Genomic DNA, 24384 nt, shown 5'->3' on the forward strand with positions numbered 1-24384 from the left:
CCGGGGGGCTCGGCGGCGGGTCCCGGGGGCCGCAGGCGTGAGGGGCTTGGTGGTGGTGGTGGTGGTGGTGGTGGTGGTGTGTGTGGGGGTAGGCTCACCGGTGGGCCGCCCGAGGGCTCCGCAGGGTGTGTGTGGGGAGGGCGGCAGGGCCGGTTTGCGCGGGCCGGGGTCGGCGGGAGCCCGGGGAATGGGCCGGGCCGAGGCCTCCACAGCGCGGGTGACAGCCCCGTCTCGGTGTCCCTCTCTCGTAGGACCGCGGGAGGAGTCCGGTCCCGGCCGTTCTGCCTGTTTCCCAAGCCCCCGAGCGTCCGCCGCGAAGGCTGACGTCCCGACCGTCGGTGCCGGCCCTGCGGGAGCGGGGCGGCTCGGCCCCGGTCGGCCTGTTGCTGGTTGGGGGGATGCGGCCTCCGCCGTGACTTCTTTCTGCCCTCGCCACGGCCTGCAAGGAAGGAGACGGGGAGAGTAACGGCTGCGTGGCGGCGCCGGTTGTGGAGCGTCCCTGTAAGGTTGTCCAGGCCCTGCGTGATTTTTCTTTTCCTCCACCTTTTAAAGAAATCCGTGACTTTGTGACAGTGACAGCGCCCAGTAAAAAAAAAAGCCTGCGGGAACTTCATGCGTGCGGACTCAAACTGGCCTCTTTTTCTCCCTCTTTCCCCTCCCCACCTGAAATCGAGGCGTTCTGGCATGACAGGGGAAAGAGCCCTGTGTGACGGTGACACTTAGCATCATGCTGGCCCTGGATGCGTCACGCCTGCCTGCTTCTTGTGCTGAGTGGTCAGGAGTTTGTCAAGAAGCACTTTCTTTTGCTTCCGTGCTGTACTGCGAGCCATGCACTGACTGGAGTAGGCAGCCCAGACCTGACTTTTTGAATTTAGCTCGTGCGTAAATACTGCCGTTGAGTCTAGCATCCTGCGCTGCTTTTCAAAAGCAAATAACTAGATCCTTTTTTGAACTGTGGTCTCTAGAGATGGGTACGCATACCTTTATATTCTTATGTCTAGAAGACACCCCTGATGGAGGACTTTCTGGGGACAGTTTTTGACGTAAGCGTTTTACAAGTGGAACTGAAAAAGGCGTTATTTAAAGTTCTTGGAGTAGGAGCCTCTGAAGGGACAGGATGGCTGTGAGCATGGATGATGATGTTCCCCTCATCCTCACCCTGGACGACAGTGGAAGCAGCGCCTCAGCCCCTCTTGATGACCTGGATCGGGAGGAGCTGCCTAACGAAAGTAAGATCGCTTTGTTGTTTCTGGCCCGCTGTGACGGCCTCGCTTGTTTTTCTCTTTGCGGTGGCTGCTCTTTCTTGCACTCGCCAGGACCTGAAACTCTCAGAGCTCTCATTCAGTGTCCCGGCGGCTGCCTGAGAAAATCAGATCAGGAAGTTGCTTATTGTGTTGCTTGTTTACTCACAGTACCCGTGTTACACTGAGAGGGAGGAGGACGCTGGATGGACAGGTCCTACCGATGCCATTTCGTACACACATTTTTTGTGGTTTCCGTGTAATAACCTGTGACCTCGTTGTCCTTAAGCTCAACTCTCCTTTCCTGCACATTGGCCCTGAGCGTCTCCTTTTCTTGGCACTGACCCACCGTGCCGTACCAGTGGCCTGAGCTGTTAGGCGCAGCAGCTGCAATTATGTCATGTAGTATTTTCCTAGCACCATAAAGCATCTGTCCTTTGCAACTGTTGTTTTGCCTATTTCTAGTTTACGTTCCGATTTTTGCGATAAGGAAAGTGATACATGTTGACAAATCCCTTTAACATCTTTATTGTATTCTTATCAAAGAACCAGGAGTACTTTTAGAAAATATATTCGTACTCCTGTTAGCCCCAGGTATTTAGTGGGATAGAGCCAGCCTATGAGCGTTGAGGGGGGAAAACAAAAGCCATCATCCCTTAGAAGCATTGCTTTCTCCTCAGTATATCTTTGGTAGAGCCCTGCACTAGGTGAGATGGGAACAGCAGATGTGTTTGAGCATGTTCAGTGAGCTTCTGTTTTATGTTATACCTCACTGAATGTATTTGAGCAGTTTTATTCAACACATCCCTTTGACTTCCAATTGACATTGCAGGTGTATGCACAGGTCTTGTGATCCTATTCAAGCCCTTGCTGCCACAAGCTTAACATTTGTAACAAATAAACAGTTTCCTGGCCTGGCGTCCCTTTTTTCTACATTATACCTCTATTCCATACTGCCTCTGTGACTCTGTGATTTGATTTCTCTCTTGCAATCTTATGGGTTCCCTTAATTTTCTCCTTTTGTGACTCCCTGAGCCAGTAGGATTTCTGACAATCAAGATTCCTCCTCCCTCCTCCTCCTTTCCCACCCCTGCAATACACATCCCTGGCTAAATTGCCCAGTTGACTTTCTCTAAGCTCCGCTGCATCATTGCTCCATTGCATCTGCTCTATTGCATCTGTTTGTCTTTTAAAGTTTAGCTCGCTATTCTTAAGTTCAGTAGAAGAGAGAATGCTTCCTCTGTCCACTGGTGTATTTATAGACTTTCTTGTGACTGATTTTAATCACTCTTCTCTCATCTGTTTCTTCCACCCGCCTCCCATCCCTTTAAAGAAGAAGTTCTGTGAGGTTTATCATTTGGTTAAAGCCAACATGACTGTGCTAAAGCACAAGCATGAGAATGAATGTATTAACAAAAATATTCCACTATCTGCTTCCCTTGAAATACAGGGAGATTGTTTAGAGGCCAATTTTGTGCTTCTTAAAAGATTGCTGTGTGGTTTTTGAGAATTCATTTCCTGGGATTCTTCAAATGAAGTGTCTCTTGGTATTAAAGAACTGTTATTTTGCTATTATGTTTTAATCACTGTTAAAGTTGAATTTGCTGAAAAAAACATAAAGCTTATTCTGTGCAAGTGATGCTGAATGATACGGAGCCTTCTGAATTCAGTGGGTACTGTGAGAGTGGGATAAAAGATTAGAAAAGGAAGGCTGGCATAAACAACTTGAAAGGCACATCTATCTCTGAGAAGCGGGAAGCTTAAATTAGTGAGCGAGCAAGCCTAACGCCATCACTTGCAAAAGTAAGCTTGTTTAAAAACAGAACATGTAGTCCAGCTTTCCTCTTTGCCTACAAAGAAAATCTACTGTGAAATGCAGAAAAGTTGTGTCTCGTGGAGGCTGTGAGGAATTCAAATGTTTCCCCTCTGCTCTGCCCCCACTTCTCTGCTGAGGACTGAAATGACATTAACAGAACTGTATAATTCCACGTTTTTATTCAGAGGCTTGTCTTTTTCAGGGAGAAAGTCCTGTCCCAAACAGTCCTTTTCAGGAGAGGGAGAGCCTGCTAGGGTGATGATGAGGGCATGGGGACAGGGAAGGTCAGGAGGTTGTTTCCTTCTGGTTTTGTCTTCCTTATGCCTAAAGTCTCAGAATATTCAGCCAGAATTTGGAGGAGTAGCTCACTTGTTACTGTGCCTGGCCATCGACTCCTAGGGATTTGGTGGCAGGTTAAACACAAAGCTTTTATTTAAGTGTGTCCCCAGATACCGGCTGGGACTGTTTGCAGTGAGCGACCCGTCATCCTCTTCCCAGGTGACAACGAGGGAAAGACAAAGTGGCTGTAACCGCCCTTATGTTAAATCATGCGTCTGAGGTTGATAATAATTAAGTTGCACTCTTGTTTTGTGTCGGTATGTCAATGAACCTCTCTAAATTTTAATCCATATTCCAGCTTGTCACAACCATCTTGCTAAGTGCTGGGTATCTGTGTGATTTCAGTACATCAACTCTCATGTTTTTTAAGGAACTTCTTGCGCTTTTTAAAAAAAACCAAACTTGATCCATGAGGTAGCTTTGTTACAATCAGGTCCTTGGGTAAATGAATTTGTAGTTTTGGACTCCTGGTGTTGATTGTCTGGCAATGCAGACAAGTTACTGTGTTGAAATAAGTAGTAACAGGGTTTTCTGAAAGCAAGCCTGTTGCAGATGTAAAAAGAAAGGACTAAAATGCAAGAGTGTATTCCTTTCTGAACTTTGCAAAGAGTCTTATTCTGGGGAAGTGAATGTCTTGGGGTTAGAATAAAAGAAAGCTAAATGAGAAAACTGTGTGGAAAATTACGTTCTTAAAGAAAATGTCCAGCTGCAAAAATTAATCTCCGTAATCATACAGCTCTTAAGCACTTAATGGGAGAAAATACCTGCATGGGAAAGAATATTAAAACTCTGCTTTCCTTGACTTGGGCTGGGATCAATGTCTTCCAGGGATCTCCCGTTTGCAGCCACACCGAAAAGTCAGAATCCTGCAAAGCTGATGGGAATTCAGACCACATCCAGAAAAATGTGGTCCCTGTGGTGCCAGTGGTTTTCTGACTACAACATGTAGGACTGTGGTGCTGGGTAATTTTTCTTTCAAGCTCCAACAGCTGAAGGAGACGGAGAGAAGCGCTTTCGTCACTTGAATCCACGCTAATTAATATGGTGCTGCCCTTCCCTGGTACATCTTATCTGAGAATCTCTGAGTGCTGTACACACTCTAATTAAGCTTCCCAGCAGCTGTCTGAGGTGAATGACTAATACTAACTGAATTTCTGTAGAAGGCAAAAACAGGGATGCAATCCTTGCACGACCTTTCCCAAAATCGCGGTGAGAAGCAGCTGGGGTTGAGTGATTTCCCGTCCCTCACCTGAACTCTGGGGAAGCATTGGAACGGGGTTCTCAAAATATCTCAAAGTGTGAGGTGTGTTTTCCATATACAAAAGCAGTGTGGATAGCCTTGAAACTCTAGGACGGTGTCTCTCCTTGAGCTGATGGGAACTATAAGCAATAAATGAGTGCACATTGATTTATCCTATATTAGATCAGACACAAGAATCTCCTTTGCCTCCTGCATGGAAATTGCTGTAGCCTCAAGTGGAGTTTCAGTGTGTTCAGAGCAGAAAGTACAGCTCAAAGTGTTGTACAGGGAACAATATGATACTGTATGTCTGTTTCTCCCACACAATGGATTATGGCAAGTGGAAGAAGTCATCTTTAAACTCTGGGTTTTTACAAGAAAGCAACTGCATCTGCTATTGAGGTAAAAATGAATTATTGCGTATATGTGGGGAGGTGGGGGGAGCAACCGCAACAGCAAAGTGCAATGTTTTCTAGAAGAATTGTTGGAAAATGGGAAGTTAAAACTTTGATGTTGAGGTTTCAGCTGAGCCTTTGCAATCTGTTTCTGCTGCCTGAAGAGTAAATTGTCAGGAAAACTAGAGCCGGCCTGGCCTTTTGGGTAGTAGTAGAATTGTTGACGTGTGTGCCCCCATGACTGTGCACTGCCGTGAAGGAGGAGGTGGCCCAAAGCATGTAAAGAAAATAACATTTTACTGTGGTGAAGTTGGAGGGGCTGCCCAAGGTGTGCTTGGTGTGGAACGTGACTGTGGATAAGGAGGGCAGTGACTGCCTCTGGGACTGTTGGTTGTGCTTGTAAAACAGTGTGTGGTGTGCGCTGTGCTTCCTGGAGCTGCTGGAAGGAGGGCCTCTTCCCTTGCCTTGCTTCTGCATGTCGGCCCAATTCCTTCATGAAATGTAGGAAAAGGCTTTCAGCAAAGCTGTTCTTTTTGTAATTGGCTGATGGAAACTCAAGTGATGTTTCTGAACACAGAGCCTAATTACAGCATTAATGGATGTTGTATGCAACAAACATGTCTTTAAAAAAAAAAAAAATCATTTACTAATCCCCAGGTAGACATATGCTTTTGGGGGTGGCCCAGGATTGGTGGCACTTAGTGTTGTTCTTTTGAGACATGTGAGCCACCTGGATTTCGATGTGTTTGTCAGCCAATGCAACCTGAAGTGATATAATTCTCTTCGTGTTGGATCTGGTTCCAGAACTTGTTTCTGTCAGCAGTGAGAGAAAGTAAGTCTGTCTGCACAGTCCACAGCTTCAGCTCATCTGGTCAACAAGTCCCTGCTCTTCAAACATCTCTGTTGGCTTCTTCCTACTGCCGCTTCCTGTAGTGCCGTCCATGGATGAAAGAGATTTCCAGGTGTAAAATAAGTGTACATTTTCTGATGGACTGAGGGAACAAACAGAGAATAAATACCTGACCTTTGGGGAAATGCTGCAACCACACAAACTCAGTAGCTGTGCTTTTTGAGGTACCACTTTAATTGCAGTGAAAGCATTTTGGCTTTGCTATCTTTGAAGAAAAACAGGCATTTTAAATGTTAGCCATCTAGTAGATTTAATAAGTCCTCCAGGATCTGTAGTTTTTGATCCCTGTGTGAAAGCAAGGATTTCAGAGATGGTTATTTGGACTTGGGCACTAGTTATAAAATGCTGTTGCTAATTGGTGTGAAGAAATAGGGACGAGGGAACAGGCAGACACTTGCGATGGACCTGGCAGATCCCGACATCTCTGACAGCCAGGCTCTTAAACAGCCTTTTGGATTATCTGGTGGCTTTCTTGGATGCTACGCAGGATATTTTCTTGCGTCATGGCTCCTAGTTCTACCGATTTGCCTTTAATTAGTTCCAGTATCAGCGCTTCTGCTGCCGCGTTTGGAGGTGAAGCATGGCTAGAGCACAGGACTGGGACCACCTTTTTGGAGGCAATCTAGTTCTGCTGTTGAAGCTGCTCCTCCTTGTACCTGGGGTAAGTCAGTTAACATCACTGTGATTAACACGTCTCATCTGTAAAGCGCAGATTACACCTTACGTGGAAGTGGACAGGTAGGCTTCATTACTTTGTTATGAAGAGGTGCTGTTTTGCATTGCTGTGCATGATTTGTTTTTCTTAGTATATACCTGCTTAAAATTTATAGAGGAATTTTTTCTGAAGCACAAGTGGTAGTTCAGTGCTGGATTGTTGTTTATGCCTCTGAAAGTCTCATTTCTCCGACCTAACAGCCTTGCATTTTGCAACTTCTGCCAGTGCTTCTCTAATCCTTTCCTGGCCTAGATGACTTATAATGAATGTTTTAAGCAAGCAAAGCGAAGCAAAACTGCCTCCGAGATGAGTGAGGGGTAAAAATCTTGGAAAGGGAAATGAACACCCAAAACATAAGGAGATTATTGTTTTCTCCTTCAGTACAATTCGTTTCCCTCGGTGATGAGCTCTGTAAACTCAGAGGAAGGAGGCAAATGCTGCTTTTTAGGAGATGTTGGGTATCTTTTGATACAGTGTTAGAAATAGTGGAAAATGTGTTTGTGCTCTTAAGTTCCAAATGCATTATCCTCTGGAATCTCATTTATCCTGAGAATTCAGGTTTTAAGGGAGGACTGACCGCCTCAGCTGTGCTTAAATACTTGCCATAATGAGAGGGTAGAGCTGGTACCTTTGATTCAAGAGAAACAGCACTGCGTTGTCCAGGACTCACAAAAGCATTTGTATCAAGACATTCTCAAACGTGACTCTGTAAATGTGGTACCTATAGAAGAAAAACCGTGAGCAGAGTAAAGTACCAGGAGGTATTGCGGGCTGCAGTTATCTTGTGGGGTTTTTTTTTCAAGCCTGCCTTGTTTTCTTAGCCCTGCAGGAGATCAGTTTGCACAATGCACACATTGTGTGTTTCACAGTAGGATGCTTTGTCAAACAGAATCTCCGCACTGTTGACTCTTTCGCGCAGTAAAAAAAAAATCCTAGTGATTCTGTCTTGAATGCCCCATGCTGTTCAAATCTGAGCGAGTAAAAGCGTATACAAGGTAAAGAAGACTTGGGTTAGTGTTCCATTATCCTGGAGTCAAATAGTTCTTTCTCCTTTGTCATCTCCCGGAGCACTAGGGATGGATATCATCTTTCATGCATGCTCACTGTAAATTAGGGAAGATGCTGCAGAGGGGTTCGAGGAGTCTGGAAGCTTCTTCTCCCTCCTTTCCTGAAAACAGGAGTAATGACCTTGATGCTTTGAGGGAGCGAGGCTGTTCCCTTCATGTATCTCTTCTCTAGTACACAGCTTGCATCTTTTTGGTGTGAGAGCAGAAGAACGGGCTAGGCTAAGTGTCTTCTCCCCAGGCTGATTGCTTTAGTTGGAAGATGCGGGGGTAAGGGCACATGCTATGGCATCAGAGGGCTCCGCTTTTCGAACAGGTGGTCCTGGAGCTATAAAAGATGTTAAGGAGTTTGAAAGTGTTCAAGCTGCAATTTTAAATCGACAACTTTCCAGCTCTAACCGGTCACTCCTCAGCCACCGCAGCTGACTTGGGAACATTTGGCTCAGGAAGCGGAACAACAGTTGGAAACAAATAGCGATTAGTTTTTTCATGGCTTCCCAGGGAACGCATCAGTTTGTTCGTTTTTCCCCTCATTTTTGTGATTCCTGTGGATTTTTAAGGCACTGTAGATGCAGGATGTTCAGTTTAGCCAAGCTTGCTTACTGGCAGATTAAAATGAGCAAAGGCTGAGCACGCTGAGTTCACTCATCATAACCAATATGATGCTTCTCAGAACTTCCTTTGCCCTTGGTATCTTCACCGAGGAATCCTGCTTGCTGCCGTCAGCCCCCCTGCGTTGAAATCCCATTTTACCCATTTGAATGCTGTAAGAAGTGCTGTATAAACTAAACAGGAGCATCTGTGAAGTGGTTAGAGTTGTTGTTGATTGCCTTTTCCTTATTGCCTTCAGGGGATTTAAGCTTGAATTTGCTGGAAGTAGAATTTATGAGCCAGAACGCTCCATTTCTGATCCTTAAGCTGGGAAAAGTGCGGTGAATTTGATAGGTCTTTCTCTTGCCTCCAATGTCTCTGGCTTTTGATCTGGACCTTGCAGGGCTCTCCCCGTGTCTTTAGCATAATTGCTTTTTGCATGTTGAGAAGATACCTGATTTTTACATGACTGCTTTCTTTATGGAGAGCTGTAGGAGCAGCTTTAGGATTTCATCCATCTGCTCCTAGCGAGCAGTTCAGCAGGAAGCTTGTGCACCTGTAGTGGAGAGAGGGAGGCAGAAGAGGTGTGTTTGTGTTGATCCACCGCAGCACTGTGGTTGATGAAAGGTCCTGAGGATGACAAGAGGAGACTGCTGTGATTTGAATCGTGGTGTGGGGGTTTGAAGCTTGTATCCAGTGCTGCTTTTATAATTGTGATCTGGTGGTGTTTGTTTGGAACAAAAGGCTTTTCTTTTCCTTCTTACGTGGGGGAATAAAATTTAGGATGTATCTCTGTGCACAGCCATGTTAAACCCCCTGATTCTATGGGGCTGGACACCTTAGCTACTCCCTTACGTTTCCTACGTGATTGCCTAGCACATGCGTATATGTGTTTGTTGTCATCTGGGAATTTCTGATCATCTGTATTTTATTCTAACTATAACTGTTTTTCTGAGAACACTTTCACTATCCTCAACGGATTTGGGAAAGTTTATTGTACAAAAGTAATGTAGCCTGCTAAAGGATTTCACTAGAATGCACAAATATGTTCCTGCTCTTTGTTAACTAAATGAAGAAATGCCTGTAGAATTAAGACTAAGTGATCAATCCTGCAAGTGGGAGCACTGAAAACTCTCCAGGGTCAAATTGTACTGGTGAGTTGGCTATGCCATTTACAGGATAATCAGATGTGGGAGGAGGAAGGAAGGGATGCCATCCTCTACAGCTAGTGCTTTTGCGGCCGCTGTCTGTAGGTGTGGGGTTCCGAAGGGAGAGTGTAAGGGCTGAAATTTTGACTAGTACAATATTTCCACGGTCTGCCCCCTTTATTCTGTGGCACGTGGTCAACCTGGTTGGAGGAGATCCGTGCCTGGTGAGAGGCACAAGAGCTGTAGTGTAATCCATTTTGTAAATGCAGCGTTCTTACAACACAAAACAGCGATGCCCAGCTGCTTATTTAGTTAGGTAGTGGTGGGTCACTACAGAAATAGAAAAATGCTGTTGTTTGTTGCCCATTTGCTTGTTTTTCACAGTGCAGAGGAGAACATTGTTTCTCCAGGGCCCTGAGCAAACCAGAAGTACTGGAAATGTGATTGAAGAGAGGAATGCTTGCTGAGACTGGTTTGCTCTGTGGCTCTGCCTTGCTACCTGCAAGTAGTATTAAATGTTCTGCTTTTTCTGAACTGCTGGCAGGTGCAAACAAGTGACCGCTTTGGTCCTGCCTGTATTAAGTAAATGTTCGCAAGCAACTTACCAAGGAGAATTTTGGCATCGGGGTCAGAGCCAAACTGACTGAGGCAAAGCCCCTTCCTTTCAAATACGAGGCTGGTGGCAGGACCTTATCTCTAGTGGTTGCAAAGGGGAAGACTTCAAAACATTGAAAATTATTCATATACTTTGAGATCGCACAAATGCATACAAAATGAAAATGCTAATGGAAGCTTTAAAGCTGTTGGAGAGACAGGAAAACGTCACAGTACAGACATGCCTGTGCTGGCTAACGTGAAAGCAGCTGCACCGCTATATAGCGAATGAAGAAATAGAATCTGGGAGTGGAGGAAAATCACAAAGAGAAATGTGGTCAGCAGAGTTAAAGGTGCTCTAAAGGACTCGAGAAATAAAAAGGCATGTTAAGTGATACCGGCCTGTTAGGAATTCAAGGTTGAACAGTGGTCAATAACACTACAGGGAGGCTCAAGAACTACTGTATGTATTCTGGATTTGTTGAAAAGCCAGATGACCTGGTCATTGTATGATCTATTCTTCCATTCCCGCAGTAAATAAAGTAGAGATTAAGCAGCTGATTCTAAAGGTAGGCATTTAAAAATCAGCAGCTGACTTTTTATTCTTCCTTAAGGCTGCAGCTGAGGCAGTCTGAATGTTGCCGTGATAGTGACTTTCTTCCAGACCCCAAAGGTATTTTGCACCAGGCAGAAGATTGCAGGCCGGCCAGCCAAACAAGGTTTCCAGGCAAAATAATGGGAAACCAGCAATAGCTATTCTAAAATCTGGATTTAAAGGATGGGTTTTCATGTCAATCAGTGTGGCTTTATGAAAAAGTGAGTGTCATATGAACCTGAAGTCATGCATTGACTTATTTTTTGAGGTTACAAGATAGACTGACAGTGTTTTGAGAAGGTATTTGTTTTGGCATCTGTGCGGCATTTTGATTGAGGAAGTGAGTAGTACGAATCAACACTGTGTAGCTAATGGGTCTGCAAACTGGCTGATGGACGGGTCTCAAAATCAAACTGGTTATAGGGACTTATTAGTGAATAGGTATGTTATTAGTAGAGGCTAATAACAGGGGTTACATTTTGTCCCTGTGCCAACTGCAACATTTCTTTCTGATCTGGAAGGTAAAAAAAAAAAAAAAAAGGAAGCAATTTCTGATCAAGTTAGTAGATGCCATAGGTTGAGGCTATAGTAAGAGTAGTGGAGGGGAGCTTAGTGATTAGAACTACTTAGTGAGGTGGATGCAGGCAAGCCACGTGTGTACTGCTATGGCCAACTGTAGGGTCATGCATCTGCAAGGGTGGAGAGGGCTGCCTTGGCAAGCAGAGAGGCTGAGCTGAGTCTGATTTCACGAGCAATTGAGCTGAAAGTGAGCACGTGGGTCACTTGTCCAGTGAGACGGTGAGTGTATTCCTTGGTCCTTCCAATAAGAATAATGATTAGTGTAGGTAGGTAGGTAGGTGATGTTGCCATCCGTGCTGGCTCTAGAGTAATCGATGTGTTCATGCTTGGCGTGTTTCTAGTGGCCTTGCTCCAGCTCATCCAAGATCCAAGAGGCTTGAAGGTAGCTGCAGTAACTGGGTAGCAGTGGAATTGTGTCTGTTGGTGGAAGCTGGGGAAGTTTAGACCAGGAATAAGGCATGTATTTGCAGTGTGGTTAATGTTTGTAATCACTTTGTAAGAGTTGGAGAGAGTTCTGCAGTGCTGGAAGACTTTCAAAGTCAAAATTGTCCATTTTCTGAAGATACAGCTCTCTATGAGGACTGTAGGACTTGAGGTAAGGACCAGTTACTTGAGGGAAAGCCCTCTGGCAGCTGGTTTGCAGGTGTCAGACTAATGGTTTAACTCCTTCCTTCCTCTCCAGCCATTACAAGTAACCACTTCAGTTCCTGCCAGCAGCGGTTTCTACCAAATGTGCAGAAGTCTTTTTTTTCTTAATGGAGAGCAGTTACTCAGCATTAGAGGCTGGGTTTTTCCCCATTCCTTTACATGCATCTTCCTCTGAAGTTGGCAGCTTCTCTTCCCTGGCTGAGACTCAATGAGGAGGCAGAGGAGATGTGGCAGTGTTGTATTTCAAAAGAACCGGTGCAGCGGAGTCTTGTTCTAACACGACAAAGTGCAATTACCTACTTCTTACTACTGTACCACAATAAATAATTTTCATTGATCTCAGCCTGTCATAGTAAGATGTTAGAGTTTTGCTATGGTATTGTTACTTTACTTAATTTATCTCAATTTCTTGCTATCCCTCTCCCTTTAAGGCAGAAAGGTCAGTATGGCACATACCTTATTACTGCCTACTCCATTCTAGTCCTGCTCCAGCACTAGTGGCCATGCGGGAGGTTTGTTTCCCAAACTAATACTGGTTTCTCACGTAAGGGAAGCGCTTCCCCTCTGTTTCCCACTGCTAACTTTGCGACTTCCCCGGAGAGCTGCTGGCGGCTGGAACTGGCAGTCGGACCTGGCAGCACACTGCTTTCGTTAAAAAGGCCAGATTGCAGCTTAATCAAACGTCTTTCCAAACTGCATCAGGAAAATCCAAAGGCTCTGCTTTGGAGAATTGAAATGAGGAACGTGCTCTTAAAATGCTGATGCTGTGTTGTTACTGTCACTAAAGCAGATCTTTAACATGTTAAAACCACGAGGCATTGGTTTCCCTTTTTGGAACAAAAGAGGAAATTCCTTCATTTAACAGGATGTGTTAAAGAAATGCTATATCTGAGGGATTCTGATATTGTCTCTTTCCCTTTCTGGTACTTCCTCAAAAATTACGAATTATAAATGTGAGTGTGTGTGTATCTCATGTCTGGCCTCTCTCATGAGCCGTAGCCTTAGGCAGAGCTTGTCCCTTTTGTTGTTGTTGTTGGGTTCAGCAAAAACTTTATTCCAATTGTTTTTTCCATTCAAAATTAGTTGTTTCACAGAGCCCCTCAATGGTTCAGATATTTAATTCCAGTTACAGAATAATTTTATCTCTGTGTCTGTAAAGCCTTTGTTGCTGTGATATGATCAGACTGACGATTATAGAGCATATTAGTTGCTAAAAGGATGGGTAATGTAAGGTTGTAGATGATCCTTCTGTTGTGGCTTTGACTTCTCCTTTTTGTGGTATGGAGGTTCATTTGTTAAGATCAGAAATAGAGGATATGAAACCGGCAGCATTTTGGCTTAACACACAAGCGAGATTCTTAATTGTATTTGCCTAATGCAGCCTTTCCTTTTATGTGAGTTTTACTGATGAAAAATGCTTTGGTTTTGACTTTGCAGCTCTGTTAAGAAGCAGGTACTCCTGTGTTACACGGTCTCAGATTGTGGGAGTGCCTGGTTCCGGCTGTCCTTACGGTATTTCAGGACTTTCTCATGCAGGAGGATTTAGTCGCGCATCTGTCAGAAAGCAGCTTTGTGGAAGAGGGCTTAGGCACGTGGTGGTTTACATGAGCAGCTGGAAGGTGGTACAGCTGAGGAGCAAGAGCTGGTGGGGTAGGTAACGTTATTCCTGTAGGATGCAGCTCTGTGAATCAAGGAGTGATCCTCCCACTGTTGACTGCTGCAGCAGCTTTTGAGCGGTGTGGTCTGGCATACGTTTTGAGCTATGGGAGGCTTTTAGGGGTCAGGGCAAAGTGGCCTCTCTGAAGGTGACAAAGCATCCATCAGTTCATCTTCAGCCGCTGAAGCCCCTTGCTAGCCTAATTGTGGATCTCAAACATCCCGAAAGGGAGGGATCTGTCCTTCTCCCTCTTGCTGCTACGTATTCAGGAGTGAAAATTGTCCAGTGATCAAACATTTTCTGGTCAAAACTTCCCACATAACATTGCAAGAGGAAAAAAAAAGTGAAGTCCAGAGTGACTCAGGTTTGAGATCAAAGGAGAGCAGGTGCCCTGAAGAGACAAGGCAGTAAACTGCACAGATGAGGATCTCCAACCAACCAATCTTGGCTGGTGTAGTAGGTGAAATTATCCTTATCCTTATTTTCTTAGAAGCCTTTTACTGTTTGTTTGTTTTTTTTTTCTTCTTCCTTACAAATGTCTCTCTTTGTCCCCAGCAGGGTGGTGCAGGAAGTAAATGTCCGAGTGAATTGTCATAGCTCATCCCTCGTTTTGAACAGTTAGTGAGCCGCAGAGCGAACGGTTGACTAAATACAGGCTCTGACCCACTCCGAGCAAGAGCTAGCTGGAGGCATGGCTTGTGCAGAGACAAAACAATTTCCTACCATGCTTTAGCTCTTCTGTCATTGTGTTTAGCTTGTGCATCAGGGTTTTTACATGTGTGCAGTGCAGATGTTAGCAAGGATACAGTGGTCCTCTAATTAAACAATGCAGGGCTTAAGTAGTCTTCAGTATAAGCAGATAGGCAGCACAATTGATGAAGCAATAATATATAAAAAGTGGCTTACCATGCTGAGGGACATCTGCTCATCTTTCATGTGGATTCAGCTCCCTGTAGTGTGGTGGATGATAGCATGAAGTGAGCTCATGTTGATGCTGTAGGAACTCGCTGGAGTCTCGAATAAAGGCGAGGACGGTAGACTTCAGTCACCTCGTACCACTAACAGGAAGTGGCAACATCCATATTTTTAAAAAAACTTTTCTGTGTTAAATAGGAAGCTGAAGTGACTTTATTTCTTGAGCTTCACAGCAAGCGAGTGCTGTGAGAATAGAGTAAGACAAAGAGCCCCGAGGCCTTTGCATATGTTTCTGCTGTGCCGTCGTCTCTAAGGAAGAGCATGACTCAGTTACGCTGACTTGAAATATTCAGAAGTATATTATTTCTCTTGCAACAGAAGGGCTTGGCACTGCACTCTGTTGGAGGTGCCTTGTTTTTCCTAGGCAACAAAATGATAGTAAATTGTTTAGACTTCCTCATGGCTGTTAAATTCCTTACCATAACACCCCCTGAAAACAGGACAAGTGCTAGGATATTTTGGGCTGCAAAGATCAGTCCTGCGATGCTCCTGTTGGCACAGTGCTGAACTGGCAGTCAGGCACTAAAGGCAGTGATTTCACTCTCTGTCTCTCTTACCTCTGAGATGTGTGGCCAAGTGCCAAACCAGCTGTGCTTTCCAGGCGGCTTCCAGCTTTTTTTCTCCCGGGTAGGTGAGTCTGGCCTTGAAGAGACAAATGCACGCATGTTCATGCCTCAGCACTTGAAAAGAAAAGGAGCAGTTTCTTATCAACTGCATTGGAGCAGGGAGAGAAGATAAATCCTCTGGAGGTGAAGCTACGTGGCATGTAAGCACTTGGAAGGGAAAATGCCATTGTTGGTGCTGGTACAACTCCAACATACTTGACATTTGAGGATCGTGCTGTTTCCTGGGCAGAGCTGCTTCTGGGCTTTGCCTGGATTGTGTTATATAGTACTGCTAAAATCTTGGCTTTGGGATGGAAGGTACCTGTTCAGCTTGTGTTGGGGAAGGGTAGCCATCTACTTAATTTCCTTTTTTTTTATTTTTCATGGAGTTGCATCTTTCATAGTGGGCACGCCATGCAGTTCAGCTGATTAGGGCTTTCCATGAGAGAGAAGTGTCTCTGGTTGGTTTTGACAAGCAAATGCCATCCTCCTTTTGCAGCCTTGTTCAGCCTCAGGGAGCAGAGTCACTGCGGGAGCCAGCAGCTTTAGCCAGCACAGTGACCTGCACTGGGACAGGTCTTATATGTGAGGTCAGGAGGTCCAGGAACCCCATGGGCAGCTCTGATGCTCCTGGGATCTGTCTTCTTCCCTGGGCACTTGTTCAGTGTTGCTGGATGCCTGGTTATGTTTCTTTTAAACTGAAAGCTTGAGCTCTGTGACTAGCTGAGTTTGGGTAATTAGATATGAATACAGTCAAGATGGATGGTATAAGAAACAGGAGCGGTGTGGCAGTGAAGAATGCAGCAAAGCCTGAAAATAAATGGCTCCAGTTAAATGGTGCAGCAGTCGTTGCGATAAGGGACTGCAACTGAGTGAATCACAGACGGCTTTGTGCCCTTTTTACTACTTGCAAAGGGATTGGAGCCTGCCAGCAAGATCCTCATGCTGGTAAGATCAGTTTGCACATCTGTGTTGACCCTTGCAGCAAACTTGTGAACTCCACGAAGTCACATTTGCCTTGGACAGCCTGCTCTCCTGGAAGTGTGTCTAGCTCCAATGGAAAAAGACACTGCTCCTGTGAGAAAACAGAGCTGGAAGTGTGTTCCCTAAGAGGGTTCATGCCTCTTTCCAGAGCAGAAATAATGACTATGAGGGTAGGGGTAAATGCAAGACAGGAGTTCTTACAAACAAGGTTGCAAGAAGGAAAGAAAGGACAAAACTGGTACCAGGTTGTATTTAATTAAGAAGGAATCTGATGGTTAACTGACAATTTGGCCTTCTCTTTCCCTGTCCTTCTCCTCTTCTGTGGCCTGGTGGCTGGTGCACTGTGGAGTGTTTATCAGCTGGCACATCTCCAGTTGTCCCAGACGGTTACTGGAGCTGCCTGGAGCACGTGCCCTGGACAGCTTGACCTCTCCCAACTGCGGGAGGTAATGCCTTGCTTACTTTTCTCTCTTGCTGCTCTGTTTGGTGAATCCACTTGCAGGAACCTTGTAAGGCAATGTGAATGAAGATGCATCCTGTCTCTGAAGTCATGAGTCCTTGGCATTTCTTTTTTCAGCTATCAAGAGAAATTTTACTTGCACATGCAACTCCTTAGATGAGTAACTTACATATTGCTGTCTTACATTGACTACACACATGATATGTAGCAGTATGAATGACAGATTTAACTATAAGAATATTTTTGCTGAATTATGTCACTTGCCCTGCCTTCCACACAGTTTGCAGAGTTCTGTCATCAGAGGTATGCTTGCTAAAATAGCATTATCTGGACAGGATGGCAACTAGCAGCTCCACCAAGACCTTCCTCAACCTTTTAGGAGGAAGCCCTGGTAAGTCTCGTAAAGGCACATGGCTTTGGAGTCAGTGGAGGAGCTAATTAGAGGCATCTCAGTCTGTTTCAGTGTAACACCATAAAAAGCGTGTGCTAGCTAGAAAGCAGAACATCTGGCAAACAGGCTAATGAGAGCCAGACTGGGGGAGCTCTGAGGCAAATGTAAGAGCTACCCTGTAGAGTTTGTTTATAACTCTTTGAATTTGTAGGAGGTTACTAGTTTGTTGGATTTTTAAAATTATTATTATTACTTATTAAAACAAATGCAAACACTAAAGATCAAACAATGAAAGTCTGAATTTGACATGTAATAGCCTGGCTGGGAAGGGTGATTTATCCCTTGTTCCCGTGAACGTTTTCTGTCCCTTATTCCCCTCTTGGCTCTGCCCTCAAGATCCCCCGTGGCCACATGAGCAACTCTGAATGAGAGGAGTTTGTTTGTGTTCTCAGCCAATGGAGAGTTTTTCCTTCCCCTAGGCAGAGCATTTGTTTTGCAAAGGGAGAGGTTTGGGCTCTGGAAAGTTTATGCTCTTTCTCTTTCTTTGTTTTTTTGTTTTTTTGTTTTTTATTGTAATGATGACATATGGAAACTATTTACACAGGAGCATGCTCTGCTGCACTGAATGGAAATGTTGGAGTCCCGGCAGTATCGTTCCGGATGCCTTGTGTAAGCAGCCAGCTGGTTTTGCTTTTTCTTTTTTTCACTTTTCTTTTTTTCCCCTCCCTCTCTCCCTTTTCAGTGAACGTCTGGGATAAGTTACACAAGTGTGGAAGGAAGCTTTGCCATCTGTGAACAGCTCAGTTCGTCTTACTTTTTCATGGCCCTTGTACTGTGAACTTCACAAATATCTGTTTTCTTTTTTTGCTGGGGGCGGGGGAAGACTCCTTGCTGTGACTAGTCAGCACTTTGACTCCTTTCCCATTAGTTGTTCATGTTCACTGGGGAGCAAATTCTGCTATATGCCAAAATAAGAGAGCATGGCACATGAAGTCTTGCTTTACCACCACGCTCGTGCTTAAAAGCTCTTTGTCCCACAGCTAAGCCTTCCAACAACTTGCACTTAGAAACATTCTGCCACTAGGACGGTGATAGGGAAACGATTTAACTGAAGTCTGAGCGACCTTCCTCAGAGGGGAGGGGAGAAAACGTTTACTTCTGCAGAGAGCAGAGGAAAATTGTTTGTGCGTAGCTTTCCCTTGAGGAAGCTGCAAAATTGAGGGTCGGCTTTCGGAGGAGAGGGAGGGAGGAACTTCAGATCTGACTTGTCTCCCTCTCCCCAACTCCGAACACAAGTGTGCCCGCTTCCCGACACGGCGGCTGTCATGCAGTGGAGAGAGCCGCCTGCCATCTACTTCGAGGATTACGGGAGTCCTGTGGAGAGATCCTCCTATCTCATTGAGCTCAATACTAATGGTAAATGCCGTCGGGGATGTTCGGCAGCACGAGCTGAGCGGAGCGGAGGTTGCATTAGTCTGTGTCATTGTTATCATGGGAGCAGCTGAGGAAATTAGCTAGCTGGAGGGCTGCCAAACAAACAGTCAGAGGGTTGCTTTTCAAATTTATTATTATTTTTATTATTATTTATTACCCAGATGATGCTGTTGCCTCAGGGATGCTAGATCAACCTTCTGGTACCTGATGGGGAAGGAGCTGATCCACAAAATGCAGCTCCCCACCAGAACACTTCACCAGTACATTTTCTGTTGTCTGTGCCTAGAAAGATGATGTCTGGTTTAGACAGGAGGAAAACATCTTGGTTTCTAGAGTTATTTTTTGTTTCTGATTTGCATCTTTGAGTGCTGTTTTGTGTTCCCAACCTTGATCTCACTGGGACATCTCCTCTGTTTCAGCTGCAAGTCCTCTGTGTAAAACACAGAGAGGGGTCCTGTTTTTTTTTACTGTGGTGTATCTTTTCCTAGTGTTGATCCTTTTCAAAGAGAGGTTGGTCTTTGCGAAAGAACTACTCCAGCATTAAAGGCAGTTTTAGCATGTTTTGGTAGGGTACATTGTTTTGGTGTTTTGTTTAATGCTACAAACCTTTGCTGATTTGACCACAGTATGTTTTGATGTACTTAAATTTCGTATATACTGTAATGCTCCAATAACACGGTAATATTGTAAGCAACCTGCTTAATATGTCCCTCTTCCCCAGAAGAGCTAGTACAGCCAAGGTATTGATTCTGTGCTTTTTCAATATCCCCTGAACTGTGTGAGATGAATCACATGCAGATTTTTCTCTGAACGCTTGCTGTGTTTTGACGGGGGAGTTCTGGAAAGGCCTGAAACTCCAACTCCTGTTAGTGCCTTCACAGCTGTTGATGGTTTGAGCCAGGCATCCTGCAGCCTCACCCCAGCCACCAGATAATGAAGGAGCTGTGGGTGACGTGCTGTAGAGCTCTCCGTGTAACATCGTGGGTGGCACATACGGCTCTGGGCATCTTCAGACGGCAGGTTATGCGTGGTAAGAAGAGGTTGCACTCTCTGCTCCCATGTACCAGTCACTTGTGTGCTTCAGCAAAGTCTGGGTAATGTACCTGTCTTTGGTAATGCTTGAGGTCTTTGAGGCTGGGGGCTGAGGGCCACTTTGTGCTCTGCCTCTACTGTGACCCGGTTTAGTGCCTTGCAGAGGGGAAGGCAGGCAGGATGGGGCTGCAGCGTGTTTCCTGTGGCAGCAAACGACCTCTTAGGATGGGAATGAGGATTGGAAAATACTTGTCTTCTGCACAGTAAAGAACTTCAGCAGTGAGTCCAGGTTCTGATGAAGATGTGCTCCTTCTGCAACTCTGTTAAGCATTAAATGCAAAAATATTTTTGCTATCAGGCTGCAGTTTGAGGGAGTCTGTCTCTTTGAAACACACATACAGGAAAAGCTTCATAAATAACATTTAAGAACTTCTCAGTGCTCACAATATAAAGCTTCTGATTTTTGCATATTGCTGTAATCTTTTAGTTAAAAGGCAAACAAACCTAGAAGACTGCCATCCAGTTCTGTGGATAAATAAAATCTCTATTATTCCATTTTTTCAAGAGCCATGCTCATTCAAGGTGTAAAAGCAGTGTGGGGGAGGAATCAGCCTCATTCAAACATTCATCCAGATTTTGAGTGGTATTTTAAGGGTACGGGGGAAGCAATGAAGAGAAATAGGCTTAAATGCTGCAGGATTGTCAGCAACCTGAGTATGCAATCTGGAAAGTCTTCACAAATCCCAGATAAATGTTATCTTAATTTGATTTGAGGGTGGAAAAGGCAGCTGTGGCTCTGCATTGGGGAAGGGGTTTCTGATTTCTTCCCACTGCCTGCCTTTCTGCCAGCAGCATGTGGTGCCGTTTCCCTTGGTGGGTGCAGAGTTTTTGGCATGGACTCTTTCTCCACTCCAGAGGGTGTTCTAGAAAGACTGAATCAGTAATTCAATAAGGATTATTTTGTCATAGCAAAGAGATGCAGCAAATCTTCAGCATGGTGTCACAAGAGAGGAAAAAACCTCATTGTAATTTTTCCCTCTCTCAAATAACTTCTTGTAAGTCAGAGAGAATAAGCTACCGCATCACAGCTTCAGTGCTCATAAAAAGAGGGAAATCAGCACTTCTGCACTGGCAAGATCAATTTTACATGTACCCTCTTTGGGAACATGAGGCACTGGAGGAGGGAAGTCTCCACTGAGAGCAAGAACAACCATGTGGTTTGGGTAATGATTGAAACTGCAGAACTGAGTGCGTGGCCACAGGTTTCATGTGTGGCCCTAAGCAGGTCTCACTTCTTTGGGGTCTCTGCTCAGTATTCTTTGTCAAAGGTGCAAAATAAAAATTCCAGTCCCAGAAGAAGAAACCAAGCAACATTCCCTTTTTGAACAATTCTTGTCTTCATGCATGTTTTTCATGTGTCTTAATAGCACTGAGGCTGCTGAATGCAAAAAATGGCAAGTATTATGGAGTTTATGTATGTGCCCTGCGTAACTCTCCCATGGGAAGGGCATTAGTATGTGTTGCTATGCTTGGGAGTTGCTTTTTGCAATTGAATTGTGTTTTTTTAAATGAAATCGTTAGTTATGAAATCTGGTACAAATGTTCAGTAAAGCATTGTTTTCTAGTGCTTTAGTGGTGAGAAAGACGCTGTTAGAAGTTTCAGTATCAGTTTATGGGATATGAACAGAAAATTAATCTTGCTGTTTGTTTTCATCAGAGGGGTATTGGTACTTATCTGCAGCAAAGAGAGTGTTGCAAAGATGCATTGTTTAATGACTCTGGAGAGCTCTGAAAAATGAGGCTTTCTACTAAAAATACTGACTGCTGCTATTAGTGTACTATGCAGCTTCTATGCTGAGACTGGTTTCCCTTGCCAGTGGTAGTCCTGTATTCCATTCTTCTGTGGTCTCTCCTACCATTAAATGTGAAACGGCAGTGTTCCTTTAGCAAGCCCACTTTTATTTTGTGGGTTGGACATCCTTGGAGACTTCTAGCTGTTAGCTGCCTGTTTATGACTGCTGATAGTATGCTACGAACATGACAGCACAGATCTCCTGAGCCAGGAGACCTGCTTACAGTATTAAATAGGATGCTGTCTCCTTTGATGATCTTCTGGGAGCATTCCTGTGTTGAAGTGCTGAGTTTGAGTGTGTCTCTTAAAAGCTCCTACATGGGAAGAGTCAATTTGTCTGTGTACAAGCTGCCAGTTTCCTGGGTACTCTGCCACCTCTTGATACTTGTCTCTGGTCCCAGTGCCTGGCTAGTTTGCATGCCTCCTGATCAATCTCGGCTCTCCTAATTGTAAATCAATTTTTCTCTTATTGTACTGGTGCAGATGGAGGTAGCTATGACGTTATTAATGATGCATCCAGCCCTGCTGCGGGAGACTGCTGCGCGCAGCAAAGCTCTGCCCGACACAACTGGGAAATGAACTACCAAGAGGCAGCAATCTACCTCCAGGTGAGCCCAGCTGTTTGGTGTATTGTGTGAAAAATGGACTTCTGAAACTACAGTAGTTCTTGATTATAAGAAACAAAGAGCTTCTGTTTTGATGTTACGAATTTGGTGCTTTGCAAAGGAATCTGCTTAAAGAGCAGGGTGATGCTGGAAGCACCTTCAGATGGGCTCTGGCAAGTCATTTGGGAGCAGCTGAACAAGCTACCCATCCTCTCCCATCTCTCCCAGTGTGAAGGACTGTAGTAGTTGAGGGATTCAGCACGTGTTCAGTTCTGCCACCTTGCCATGGAGATTTCTGTAACTTGTCATTTCATCTCTTCAGTCACTCCGAGGTGAATGGTCAGTGCTCTCCTGGAGACATCTCGTGTTCTGGAAGTGCAGGTCCTAATCCTGCCTTGGCCACAGATTTGGTGGGTGGTCCTGGGATGTTCATTTAGCATCAGTCAAGCTGTTCAGGTCATGTAAGACACAAGAGAAGGTAGAGGTCTTGATTTCTACAGGAAGAAAGCATACTGAGATTAGGATCAGCCCAGGAGTGAAATTTATCATATTTTAAAAGAAAAAACAACAAACAAACAAACCAACCTTACCCATGCTCCAGTCACAGGAAACACCATCATTACTCCAACAATGGTATAATATTTTTAAGATTGCTGCAGAGTCTGGTGTGATGAATTAGCTATCAAAACTGAGCTTCTCTCAGAGCTGTCCAGTCTGAAATTGTTGCTGGTTCCCTTACTGTCCTTCCTTCCTCCTTCTCTTTGTTCCCTTTCAAAGGCTCTGCATTGCAGCTTGAGATGCTTTGGACCCAGTTAGGTTTTTTGCTTAAGCCACTGCAAGGTGATTGAAACCATTTGTCCCTCCCTGCTCCTACCCCACAGGACTGAGAAGTATTGCTTCTCTGACATTTTAAAACTGAGTAGGCTTGAACCCTGGTAATAGTTCAGCTTTGTCATGTGCTAGAGCAGCACTGACATTATAATGGTAGCTCCAGCCCCTCCCGGGCTTTTGTTTAAACTCATGATTATTGGAGATGCTCTGCAAAGGGTCATTGAGTTGCTGCAGTGTCTGATGGTAATGTACGCAGCAGGCTTGGCCCTTCAGATGCAGATTATTCTTGCTGCTGCTTTGAACAATGGTCATGATGACAGTGTCCTTGAAGTAGACATAACTTAAAGAGCATGCAGATTGTTTATTTGAACCAGTAGCTGCAGGCAAGAGTGTCTTATCTGAATAAGAGGACTTTGCTGTCCAGCAACGTTTTGAATTGCTTGTCTACCAAGAGGCAGAATTTAGATTATTTTTCATTCTGCAAGTGTGTTTTGTCAGGCATGAATAAGAATGCCCTGCTGATCTAAGCTAGCATTCTCTTTGAGTGGGGGGGCTTGCATTTTATGGAGCTTGCTGCTGGGTTTTGTCCTGCTCGCAATCTGGCTCGCTGACCGGGCAGTGTTTGTTTGTTCTTAAATAGAATGTGAGCCTGCTTGTGAGATGAGTAAATGAGAAACATTTGAAACCCTCTTATGAATTAGTCTCGAGAATGCTTCACTTCTTAAAGGAGATCCTGTTTCCTGACCTTGTTATCCATTTGCAATCACAGTTATTCCTCTTTGATAGTAATAACTTACTGTCCTTAGAGTAATTGCTTGCCTGGAAATATGTTAATTTAAAAAAAAAAACAAGCAAACTTATTGTGCATCTGTATGTCCCAGCTGGGAAAAAATGATCTCTTATGACTGCTTCCAAGAGGCAGCAAGTTTCCTGTGAGTGACAAAGGCTCCCTTGCTTAAACTATTGACTCAAGAAAGAGAAGCTGTTGGGTGGTTCTGCATGAAAAACCTCTAAATTCTCCCCAAACTAAGTTTTGTCCTAGAGGTAAAAATAGTAATGATGTAGCTGTTTAAAAATCAGTTGTAGGCAAACTGTTAAGATGGAGTATCTGACCTTTTAATGTTAATTAAGCTTTCTAGTTAAAAGGGAATGACAAATCAGCATAGAGACTTGTTAATTTTTCATGGAGTCTGTCTTCTCACATTCCTGAAGGAGAAAACACTGTGTGTGCTCCAGTGTTTTCTCCCAGATATTTTGCAAGGCCAAGATAAGGAGGAGCAACTGTCAGCCAGGTGCCCTGGAGCTTATCTGTGTGTTTTTGTGTTCTGTCCTGGAGAAGTTTAATCAAATGAGTCTGTAAACATGTGGAAGTGGTTGCGAGTAAATGAAGTGCTGTGTTTATGTTGGGATGTTGACTAAAGTTTCTTTGCCTACCTTTATAAACTCTTTCAGCACTCTTCCTTATTTTGAAAAGGCTCAAGGGTTTCTGAAGCAGGAGTTTGTGGATATTAATGAGTTTCATTACTGAAATATGCTTATGAACAGAAGGAGATGTCCCATGTGTGTGGAGTTCATTCCTCAATAAACAGATCAATGTCAGGCTGTAAAGTGGGAATAGTCTGTTGGGAATTGTATCTAATCCTTATAAAAGTCTGCATTCTTCATGTGGAAAGCTCTGTTATA

General features: G+C 44.5%; 1 protein-coding gene across 6 annotated transcripts in view; it reads left to right on the forward strand.

Annotated features, from left to right (window-relative positions):
- TPCN1 (two pore segment channel 1) overlaps window positions 1-24384 on the forward strand; it is a 49807-nt gene that overhangs the window by 78 nt on the left and 25345 nt on the right. For 2 of the 6 annotated variants that reach the window (XM_075041803.1, XM_075041805.1), the window contains exons 2-3: window positions 252-1229; window positions 21749-21873. In XM_075041803.1, coding sequence (XP_074897904.1) covers window positions 1118-1229; window positions 21749-21873 — 237 coding nt within the window. In that variant the 5' untranslated portion in view covers window positions 252-1117. Of the gene's footprint in view, window positions 1-77; window positions 1230-6312; window positions 6603-17261; window positions 17617-18103; window positions 18364-21748; window positions 21874-24384 lie in introns of those variants that run through there. The other 4 variants (XM_075041802.1, XM_075041807.1, XM_075041801.1 and 1 more) reach the window with 4 other exon arrangements.

This window comes from Buteo buteo, chromosome 11, assembly GCF_964188355.1.
Source record: "Buteo buteo chromosome 11, bButBut1.hap1.1, whole genome shotgun sequence".
NCBI lineage: Eukaryota > Metazoa > Chordata > Aves > Accipitriformes > Accipitridae > Buteo > Buteo buteo.